The sequence below is a fragment of the Drosophila ananassae genome, chromosome XR (genome assembly GCF_017639315.1).
Source record: "Drosophila ananassae strain 14024-0371.13 chromosome XR, ASM1763931v2, whole genome shotgun sequence".
In the NCBI taxonomy this organism is placed as follows: Eukaryota; Metazoa; Arthropoda; class Insecta; order Diptera; family Drosophilidae; genus Drosophila; species Drosophila ananassae.
Window position 1 is genome coordinate 21,084,222 of NC_057932.1, and position 11,251 is coordinate 21,095,472.

The 11,251-nt window shown below is 48.3% G+C and overlaps 3 protein-coding genes across 4 annotated transcripts; 1 reads left to right on the plus strand and 2 right to left on the minus strand.

The window, feature by feature from the left end:
• The first annotated feature begins 268 nt into the window (after positions 1-268).
• On the plus strand, positions 269-8,645 carry LOC6501853 (chloride intracellular channel exc-4). Of its 2 annotated transcripts, none has more exons than XM_001966762.4 (4): positions 269-743; positions 7,085-7,594; positions 7,708-7,818; positions 7,879-8,645. In XM_001966762.4, exons 1-4 carry the CDS (start codon positions 657-659, stop codon positions 7,954-7,956), a joined length of 786 nt encoding a protein of 261 aa, XP_001966798.1. In that variant the 5' UTR covers positions 269-656; the 3' UTR covers positions 7,957-8,645. The 2 variants fall into 2 exon arrangements, with proteins under 2 accessions (XP_001966798.1, XP_044573181.1); XM_044717246.1 differs by lacking the exon at positions 269-743 and adding an exon at positions 5,867-5,884.
• Positions 8,580-9,622, minus strand: LOC6501975 (nucleoside diphosphate-linked moiety X motif 8). Its single transcript, XM_001966761.4, has 2 exons — positions 9,295-9,622; positions 8,580-9,239 (listed from the first exon to the last, which is right to left on the minus strand). Exons 1-2 carry the CDS (start codon positions 9,606-9,608, stop codon positions 8,678-8,680), a joined length of 876 nt encoding a protein of 291 aa, XP_001966797.1. The 5' UTR covers positions 9,609-9,622; the 3' UTR covers positions 8,580-8,677.
• A 138-nt stretch (positions 9,623-9,760) lies between these two features.
• Positions 9,761-11,195, minus strand: LOC6501974 (nucleoside diphosphate-linked moiety X motif 8). Its single transcript, XM_001966760.4, has 2 exons — positions 10,715-11,195; positions 9,761-10,575 (listed from the first exon to the last, which is right to left on the minus strand). The coding sequence occupies exons 1-2, from the start codon at positions 11,059-11,061 to the stop codon at positions 10,011-10,013; spliced, it is 912 nt and encodes a 303-aa protein (XP_001966796.1). The 5' UTR covers positions 11,062-11,195; the 3' UTR covers positions 9,761-10,010.
• Positions 11,196-11,251: the final 56 nt, after the last annotated feature.

Genomic DNA, 11,251 nt, shown 5'->3' on the forward strand with positions numbered 1-11,251 from the left:
TTAATATTACGCTCACAAAAGACATTTAAGTCGATATTTTTAGAGCTCAGATAATAATATTACAGTAAAGACATCCAGAGCTTGCCCAACTTGTCAAACATGCTGGTGTCCAACTTAAAATCGAAATTAAAATTTCTCTCGTAATGACATACCGTAAGCATCACGGCGTATAGAATTAATTTTAAAGTAAATTAATAAATAAATTAAATTTGCTTTTACTTATTGGCAGCACTGAAAACAAACTGCTACCAAGCGTTAGCCACAAACAGATTAGGAATAGCACCTGGTCACTCAAGCCAACCCAAAGTCGCTGGTAAATTGCCCAGAAAACACATTCGAATCGCAAATTCCGCCTCGGCAGTCCGCAAATCAAAGAGCAGATTAAGAAGCAACGCCACAACGTATTTATTTAATTTTTTTTAACTACGAGATCTTCTCGTCTGTGTGTGTGAGTGTGAGTGATAGCTTGGTGTCGTCCAGTGACTGTGTCGGCGTCTGTGCGTAAGTGTGCGTGAGTTGGCCAAAAAAATTAGCACAACAAACAACAAAAGCGACAAAAAAAGAAAGAAGAATTCAAGAAACGCACCGCCAGTCACGCGGACAAAGCAAAGAATTCATTTTTGAACAAACTATCTATCAAAGACTACCCGAAGACCATGTCGGCCGACGTAGAAACGCAGCAGCAGGAATCCACCAACGGCACCAGCAAATTCGATGTGCCCGAAATCGAGCTGATCATAAAGGTAAGCGGAAAAGTTGGAAAACTGGGAAAAGTGCAACAACAAACATACATACGTATGTTGTATGTACATAAATGTGTATGAAAAAATCTACTTTGCATCCACACACACCTACATATGTATGTACGTGTGGCGTTGCGAAAATTTCCATGCAGCGGCGAGGGAAAATGCAGCAGCAGCTGCCGAAGCAACAAAACAAAATGAAGGGAGACTAGAAAAAAACAAAAACTGCCGTTTTTCTTATCTTCTTCTTCTTTATTCTCGCACTTTGCAGTGTGTCACAGAATACTATACACAATGGGGGTCAAGAATATAGAACCACTAGTGGCTCTTTTTTTTTGAAGAATATTAATTATAAGAAATATTGTAACAAAGAGGCAAGAAAAATAGTTATAATTAATGACTATTCTATAATTATTCTACAACTGTTTAGTTAGTAACTTACTGTTATTCTTAAACTAGTCATATCTTGTATCATAATCAATAACGATAGTTTTCTGCCTAACTAGCCCTTTCCGTGTGGCCTGGAGTGTCGATCCCCCCTTCTTCACACTTTTCCCCACCTTCTTCCGTTGCGCCTGTATCTGTATCTCTGTGTGTGTGTGTGTGTGTTTTTGTAGTTATTGTTTTTTGTAGTTTCTAAGCATCGCCAAAACCGGTTCCTCTTCCTCGCCAGCTCCAGCTCCCTGTCATCCGAAAAGAGCCAGAGCCCCACTCGTATCTGCATACAGAGGGAGTAGTGAGGAGGGGAGGGGGGTGGGCTATATCTGCACTTGTGGAACGTAGCATACTTCCCCCGATTCCTTATCTGCCATAAACTTTAATCACATTTCATTGCGCCAATTGCTCGACAATGCTCTGCGACTCCTGCTTTTCGGAATTCGTTTCCAGCCCCACAACGCCTCTATCTACATATGTTAGTCTGAGTGTCGAGTGTGTGCGAGTGTGAGTGTGTTGTGTGGTGTGTGGTGTGCTTGTGAGGGTTCTTTTTTTTTATCGTTTAGTGATTTCTAAATTTCTTGGCGCATACGTCATGCCCCACGTCCAAAGAACCGAAGAGAACACAACTGCCAACACCTACAGCGCCGGTCAAGGTGCTGGCGCTCATAAATCCCAAATTCCTGCTTCTTTGCTTCAAGAACTTGAAATTTGTATCTTTATTTCAAAAGTATTTACTTGAAATTGAGCCCAAAGGTACATGGTTTCAATTCTTCAGAGAAAAAACAAAGAAAACTCTTACTTTTAATCGCAATTGTGATTCCAGGCAGCAGATTCCGAAGTACAAGACCTGAAAATTAATTTTCCCACAATTGTGGCTCAGGAGGATGACTCCGGTTCGGTTCCCCACTGTTTGCCCAACTCATTGTGGTTGTTTTCGGAACACTTTGGAGCCGGAGCCCTGCTGCTTGTTGATTCTATCGAATCACTCGCTAGGCCGCACCCCGAAAGCCATGACTAAACCCGAGCCCACAGCTCCGTCCCTGCCCCCTGCCCGCTGCCCGCTGCCATTCCCAAAAATAAATGAATGCCACTCCGCTCCCTCTTCCTGTGGACTGTCTTCTTCTGCGGGAGAAAGTGCTGCGGGGCGCACCTGTTTCCTCTTACCTGAGCTCTCCTGAAGACTCCCAACCAAGACTCCCAAGGAGAGGAGCGCCGGCGGAAGCCTCTTTGACATAACTCGTTGCAGCAACGCACTCGAGCCTCCCAACTAGGGAAGGCGCAGGCAACGCAACATTTCCATTTTCATTTCCATTTCCATTTCCACATTTCCCAGCGTACTGGCAGCGTCGCTGCGAAAAAAAGTGAAAGTTCAAATTGGTGCGGAGGAAAGTAGGAGCTGCGAGCTGCGAGGCACTGGGCATCGGATCGTGGCATGCCTCTCTGTTCCGCGCGTGCAGGCAACAAACAAATACAAATGTGTTTTCTTGTTTCAAAGTGGCAGCTGAGGCAGTGGCAGTGGCAGGGGCAGGGGCAGGGGCACGGCCAGCACTCTAACAAAACAATCATTGAACGCTAAACAGGTTTTTCTCGTGCGCGCTTTTCCGCCTCCTCGGCTCGGCTTGGCTTGGCTTGGATTGGCTTGGCTCGGGTTGGCCGCTTCCAAAACAAGCTCCAAAGCTGGAGGAGTCGGAGTCGGAGTTGGAGTCATCGCCCACGCGATCTGCAGAGTTCCAGAAACTGGCGATGGCATCCATCGGATCGAATCAAAACAAAGCGGCGATCAAAACAAAACAAGAGCACGAACAGAGGAGCTCACTTTGGATGGGCTTGAAGATACTAATATTATAGAGTACTGATCCTAAATTCTAAAAACTAAACATAAACATAAAAAAAATAATATTTTTAACAAAAAATAAAACAAATACCTCATTAGTTGTATTGCCAGGCAAAGTGGCTTTTAAACTGGAACTTTCTTTGAAGAACTCCCCGTGGGAGAAGAGTAGTCTTCTGAGAACTGGCCCCCCTTCTGGGCCACTCAGGCCCTTGTTCGGCGCCCACAACGCCGGCGGCTGTCGGCCCTCGAGATGCCCCAAGGAAAGTGCGACTCTCTGTTGCCTCTTGAGGCAAGCAACAAAGGCGACAGCCCACACTGCACTTTTTAGACGAGCCAAATGAGCCCCTTTAACGAAAACAACAATGCCTGACCTACAGAGTCTGTGGACTGGTAGTTTATCGCTCGCAGGTTCCATAAATCACTCAAAGAAACCCCCTAGACCTTGGTGGCGTAAGATTCCATTTGGGAGGAGTGTTGTAATGGAGTGCTTACATAGGAACTGGGCTAGTGACTAAAGTCAACCCGATAAGCCCTGAAGCTCTTTCCAAAAATGATGATAAATTAGGAATTCCATATATTTTTATTCAATTATTGTGCAAACGTTGCGACACACTTTGTTCTCCTCTCTCGCCCTCACGTGCTCTGCTGGCATGTGCACAGTGCACTGCAAAAAATACTTCTTAAAAGATAAACTGTGGATTAAATGTTGGCATATTTGTTCTCCCAATTTAAGGCAGTTGAGGGCCTCGTTTTGTGACTTTAGTTGTCAAGAACCGCCAAGAAAACTCCAAACGCAACTCCCACTGCCACCCACTCAGCAGCAGGCCTGGTGTCTCCTCCTTCCTGCCGTGCCACACACACACCACATCACACCACATTACACACAATCTCATGTACAATTTTTGGACTCTTCAATTACCTTTCGCAACTCGCACATTATTTATTTCGAGTTAATTACCCAACGCTCTCAGGTTGTCCAACCAAACTGGCAATTAACTCGAAAGGTTCTGGACACAAATCTAGAGAGTGCTTGCCGGCTGGGAGTACAGTGGAGCTTGCAGAAGATTGCTGAATATGTATCTAACAGATACATGTTTCTCTCTTAAGGAATGTTCCTTCTAAGATGTATGATTATTATTATTACTATTAATACTATTAATACTATACTATTATTTCTTATTCATAGTATTTATTGATATGCTATTTATTATTATTTTATTGTATTTGTTTCAAACTGTGACTGGAGAACCCATTAGGCCATCACCATTTGCGGGCCAATATCTTGGCAGGCTGACTTCACCTGCCAGCCCGGCACTCGCGCTGATTGGGTTTCTATTTCTGATTCTACTATTTTGGCCATTACTTCATCGCCCCGCCACGACCGTCATCTTCGCTCCTCATCACCGTGCGGCGATAACTTCCGCCGACTCCGATAAGATACAGCGCACATCTCTGAGTGTGTGCGGGTGTGGGTGGGGGTGCTCGAAAGAAATAAAAGTCTTGGCTTGCCCCAAGGTTGCCTTGTCCCAAGATGCCACCTCGCACCGCCCCCCGAAACTTGATGATTTTCAGAAATGAAATTGTGGCGCTGCAGCCGTCAGCGAACCGGTTCCCGAAATAGATACTTTCTGCACTGCGAATAATTGTAGATACTTTCGGATAAAAGTATCTACTTGTGTTGTGTATTGTGTATTTTATAGATACAGTGACCAGAGGATACAGTCCCTTAGTGCCTCGTTTTAAGAGCTATTCCCACTAATTTCATTTTCCTATTAATTATTATTTTTTATTGACGATCGCCGCAAAAGGCTCCGACTTTACTCAACTTTTGGCTCTATCTTATCGCGCCCCGAGCCCGCAATTGAAAGGAAAACAAATCGAAGATGTGGAGGGCATTATGTAGGTGGATGGGAGTGCAAACACACAGATATGGGCGCAACAATAGCAACAGCAGTGGGTGGAATGGAATTCCAGCCGATAAGATAATCAATGCAATTCGACGGCCTCCGGAGGGCGCTTTAATCCCCAAATTCCCTTAAGATATCTTTTATTCAATTGCTAATTATTTAACCCCAATTGTGGCCATGTTGCAAGCTTGGTATTTGTTTTGTTTGCGGTCTGTGGCTCTTACTATTAGCCAGATGTTGCGCCATATATGGCCAAGTATCTGTATCTGTACGTGGCTCTGTGTATCTGTGAATGGCACTTGACATTTGCTAACTGCCTTTCGTGTTTCGTGTTTTGTGTTTCGGATTGCCGGCTCTCGTCATTTCTATTTTGAAAAGAAAACAGCCGTCAATTGCATCCGTATCTGTTGGATGTGCCAATACGTGTCTCTGTATCTGTATCTGTATCTGTAACTGGTGATTGGCCCGAGTGACTCCGGCCGACCTTTTGACGTTGCCACACGTTGTGCCGTACAATTTCCATTTCCATTTCCAATTTCTGCAACTCGCCCAAGTTATGACAGAAAACGCAAAGAATGCGGGCCAAGTTACAGATACAGATACAGATACAGATACAGAGCAATCCGGGTCAGTTGGGACTTTGTGGCTATAGATAGTTCTGTTCAAAGTGGCAGTACGTGCACAGTTAATGGCAGATATTGTATCGGGAAGATAGAAGAGCGCACAAATAAACCGTTTAAGCCTCGCGGCACAACTTGATACGGAATGTGGCAGTTATTATTTGTTCTTTTTGCCTTTTTTCACTGTAGTTGCTGTTGATTGTGTTTGCAGAGCCGTGTGGGCTGGGCTCTCAACTCAGTTCGCTTCAGTTCGGTTCGGTTCGGTTATTAAGCCATTAACACACACAGGGCAATGCTAATTAACTCCCAGCACTCGAAATAGTGTTTAATTGCCCGCAATTGGTGCGTAAAATTCAATTTGCGGCGCGGAGTTAGCGCGTATTAACTTAATGCTAAATGGATAATTACTAAGCCTCGTTATCGCCCCCGAAAGTGGGCTTCTTGAGGCCCTCTTGAGGCTTGAGTTTCTTGAATTTTTATTTGGAATTTGTCATTAGTCGTGGAAACCCCATTCAAAGCTTGCTTTTGGCGTAATATCCTAATTGATTTGTGAGCTTTTGAGGTTCCCAACCACATCTCCATAAACACTATGGAGTTATGGCCGCCCCAATGCCGAAGTTTTCAGTTTTCTGGCCGGCAGTCGTCGGCTGGCAACCTCGTTCTTGACTCGCGACTCCAGCCACACACATATGCATACTATTTGTGAGCCACCGCTTTACTCCAGCTCTGTACTCCCAACTGTGTAAAGGCAAACAGCCATGTGCCGGCTTATCTAACGAACGACGAACTCAAATATGCACAACAGCCTTATACGCACATCGATTGCCTGGCGGCCGCTGGGGCCCTTGAAGTCGAGCCGGCGGAGAGTACAGAGTTTAAAAAAAGATAAATAAATAGTGGAATATAGAGAAACAACACTCGGAAGGCTGGCAGCGACAGCTCCGATGACATCATCCCCGGCCGGATCGTCATCTGCTGCAGCCCCGCACAGTGGGCCCTGGCTGGGAGCTACTTGCTTCTAGACTCCTGTAGCTGCGTGGCTCTTAGCCTACTACCACTGTAGTTGCCCCCGCCCCTCCGTCCGTCTCTCTATCGCGGTTTCCCAGCGAGTGTATCTCATTCTGAGGTGCTGGCCTTGGCAGTGCAGCGGTGCAGAAGTCTCGTCTGGCTGGGATTGCTCTCCCCTCTTGGAGGGCATCCTGGCCCGCTTCCGGTGGCCCACACTGAGTGGAAATCGCATTGAAATGCCAACAAAAACGACGACGAGCGTCAATGGCTCAATGGCCCATCACGCGACGTTTATGGTGATGATGGTGTGCCGGCCTGGCGATGATGTCACATGACGGGAATGGAATTATGTTGTTTTATTTCGTTGAATTTGTTTGATTTGTTTATCGGTAATTGCCGGCACGCGAAGCCTCATTATGCAAGCTGGCTCCGAGGGGGAGTGGTTCACGCTGTCCAAGCGTTGATTGCTCCATTAGCACGGAGTTCAAGACACAAACATAGATACTCATCCCCTCCTTCGATGATCCTTTACAGGCCTCCACCATCGATGGCCGTCGCAAGGGCGCCTGCCTCTTCTGCCAGGAGTACTTCATGGACCTGTACCTGCTGGCCGAGCTGAAGACCATCAGCCTGAAGGTGACGACGGTCGACATGCAGAAGCCTCCGCCGGACTTCCGCACCAACTTCGAGGCCACACACCCCCCGATCCTGATCGACAACGGGCTGGCCGTCCTCGAGAACGAGAAGATCGAGCGGCACATCATGAAGAACATACCCGGTGGCTACAACCTCTTCGTCCAGGACAAGGAGGTGGCCACGCTGATCGAGAACCTCTACGGCAAGCTCAAGCTGATGCTGGTGAAGAAGGACGAGGCCAAGAACACCGCCCTGCTGACCCACCTGCGCAAGATCAACGACCACCTGGCTGCGCGCAACACCCGTTTCCTCACCGGCGACACCATGTGCTGCTTCGACTGCGAGCTGATGCCTCGCCTCCAGCACATCCGTGTGGCCGGCAAGTACTTTGTGGACTTTGAGATTCCGGTAAGTGTTCAGAGGGCATACTTGGGGACTACCATACCCCTACCATACCCTCCATAAGTAGATGCACTCGTCCTGTTGACCAATAGTGACTCACCTCTCCTTCTCCCTCTCAGACGCACTTGACGGCGCTGTGGCGCTACATGTACCACATGTACCAGCTGGACGCCTTCACACAGTCGTGCCCGGCCGACCAGGACATCATCAACCACTACAAGCTGCAACAGGTGAGTGGCATGCCCCATTCTATCGATCTCCAATCTAATGCTTGGATGCAATGCTTGCAGAGTCTCAAAATGAAGAAGCACGAGGAGCTGGAGACACCGACGTTCACCACATCCATTCCAATCGACATCTCGGAGTAGTTTCCTCGCCATGCTCGCCATGCAGCCCCCACAACATTTTGGATAACTTTACAATATCAACCCGACCGTAGAGGAAGAGCAGCTCCGCCACACACCTCCAGCTAGGACCACACACACACACCGTATACTTAGAGGATATAACCACCCATATATTATATAATCTACTATATATGAGCGAGGGCACGACAAGTGTTCTTAAGCAGCCGCGTTGCCTTTCCCCAGCTATGCTTAATTTAAAACCTAATTTTAAAGAAGTATCCACGACCTTGACTCTAATTAGCCCCGCCTGCCTGTTTTTTTACTTTTTTTTTTTTATTGTTTTTGGATAATATTAGCGAACTGCTCGTATTTGAGATACGACCTAGAGGTTCGTCCCCATCATGTCCACTGTTAGCCGCCTATCGGCCCCCGGATTTGGCTCCCTTTCCTGTACTTTTCATCCGACAAGGAGCCCTTATTCCCCATGTGTCTGTCCCGTATCCCCATCTTTATTTTTGCGCAAAATTACGATTTTGGTTTTTTTTTAACGCTCCCCGGCGCAAGTTGCCATTTTGTTCGCTTTTAATTTTTATTAAAATATTTTTATCGTAACAGGAGAAGAAAAAGAATTGAAAAGAAATATGAAGAGGAATGAAGAGTATTTTTTGTATTTAAGTGAAAAATTACAAATAAAAAACACAAAAAGACAAGCGCAGGGCTCTTATCTTAAGAAAGGTCTGGCCTAATCCCGCATAGAGTTGTCCGACACCTGGTTCCGGTTGCGGGCTGCCAGCCACGGCGTCTTGAAGGGCCGCACGAACTGGACACTGTTCCTGAGGCAGTCGGGCAGCAGGCTGGCGGGCAGGAGGCTGTGCAGGAAGAGGAGCGTCAGGTAGGCGGTGATGCCCCACACTCGCCGGGGCTCCACTGCGAACACGGGGATGCTGTAGCCGCTACGGAACTGGGTGTGCCGGGTGGCCGTCGGCTGGATCATTGAGTTGAGCGGCACGGTGAAGACCTCCTCCACCTCGTCTGGGTTCAAGCGCAGCTCGGCCATGTCGAAGTCCGGAATCACGCCCACCACCGGCACAATGGACGAAGTGCGCGGCAAGTGGATGACCATGGCCTCGCCCCACACTTGGACGCGGTGGCCTGGCAGTCCAATCTCCTCCTCCGTTTCGCGCAGCGCACATGCCACATAGCTGGCATCGTTTTGCTCCATTCTGCCGCCCGGAAAGGAGGGATGCAGACTGTGGCTGCGGAGGTTTCTGGAGCGGCGGGTGTACAACAAAGACACTTCGTCCCTGGGGGTTAGGATAGTGATTATTCTGTCTGGGCGAGTCCTTCGTCGGAACTTACTTGCCCCGCTCCTGGCAGAGGGCTATGAGCACGGAGGAGAAGTTCTTCTCGTGGTCGCTGGGCGGCAAGCCCCGGGGTCTCTTGAAAACTGGCAACTTGTGCATCTTCTCCATGCACTTGGTCCTGTTTTCCTCCCCCAGGAGGTACTTATAGTTCCCGGGGCTCAGCTGGAGGGGATCGGTCTGTTCCGGCACAGATACAGGAACGCTGGAGGTTCCTAGGTGGCAAAGAACGGGGCGATTCAGGAGTTTCAGACCCACCTTCAATAACTGGGGGGACAGGAGCACGAAGCTCCGCACGAAAGTAAGCGACATCCTCTTGGCTTGACGAAGAACTCCCAATTGAAACTAAAGCTATCATTCCCGATCTATATCTCTTTGATTCTATCTTATCCCTATCTGATATACTTTGTAAGGCCCATAAACGGTTATGGGAAACTAATTGATAGCGAGGATTAGCCAAAGGATTAGCAGTTACTGGGATGACTATACCCTTGCTTGGGCCATCGCTGGCCACTTGAATACATTCTATATTATTGCATCGCACATTACATTCAACTACAACAACAATTTGTACACAAAGAACACAAAGATTTTGGAGCATTGCTTGGTTCGACCAAAACAATATCATGGGGAGCGGATCGGCCCAATTACATTGGGCACTTGGCCTGAGTTGGAGTCGCTAGTTAGGTGGGTTAGATGGCAGCCGGTAGCTCCTCAGTCTCGCATCGAGGGATCGGTCGTACTCTGCTTGTGATGATGCGCCGGCTTGGGGGGAATCTTGAAGGGCCGGATAAACTTGATGTTGGTCTTGAGGCAGTCGGGCAGCAGGTTCGGGGGCAGGAGGCTGTGCAGGAAGAGGTGCGTCAGGTAGCCGGTGATGCCCCAAATACGATAGTGGTCCACTGCGAACACGGGTCCGCTGTAGCCGCTCCGGAACTGCGTGTGCCGAGTGGCCTTGGGCATGATCAGCGAGTTGAGGGGAACAATAAAGGCCTCCTCCACCTCCTCCATATTGAGATGCAGCTCGGATATGTGGAAATCGGGGATCACACCCACCACCGGCACAATGGACGAGGTGCGTGGCAAGTGCAGCTCCTTGGCCTCGCCCCAAACTTTAATTCGATCGCGTGGGAGACCGATCTCCTCCTCCGTTTCCCGCAAGGCGCAGTCCACGTTGCAGGCGTCGTGCGGGTCCCGTCTCCCGCCTGGGAAGGATATCTGAAAGCTGTGACTGCGCAGGTGTCTCGATCGTCGGGTGTACAGCAAAGAAACCAGGTCCCTGTGGTAGAAGGCAAACCATTAGAGAGATCTTGAGTATTATACACAAAAGTATAGTTACCAGATAGAGCTCTATATACTTTTAAGATATCTATCTATGAGATACAATGTACATTAAGCTCTACCCAGCCAGAACTTACGACTCCCGCTCTTGGCACAGGGCAATGAGAACCGAGGAGACGTTCTTCTCGTGCTTGTTGGGCGTGAGGGTCTTGGGACGCGGAAAGGCGGGCAGGTTCCGCATCTTGTCCATGCACCTGTGCTGGTTCTCCGCCTCCAGGATCGACTTGTAGTCGTGGGAACTCAGATGCAGGTGATCCGTGTGGGATGGTGGGGCGACACTGGACGGCGAGGAAACGGCCATCGATTCCGGCATGGATGTCCCCAGGTGGCGGTACTGAGGACTCAGTAGCTTCAGATGCGCCATCATTAGCTGGGGGGTGGAGCGGTTCGCCAGCACCAGGCCGCGCACGTTGGCCAGGGACATCTTCTCCGGGTTGACAACAAATTTGCTTCGATTATGTGTATTATTATGAGTTCAATGCTAAATGATGTAAACAAATGGGGAAACGAACTTTGGAATTGAGTGGAATAACAGCGAATGCTGTGCTGTTACGCGCAAACGCTGAACCGTTAAGTAGATCTGTACAAATCAGCTGACTCTACAGCTGTTAAAG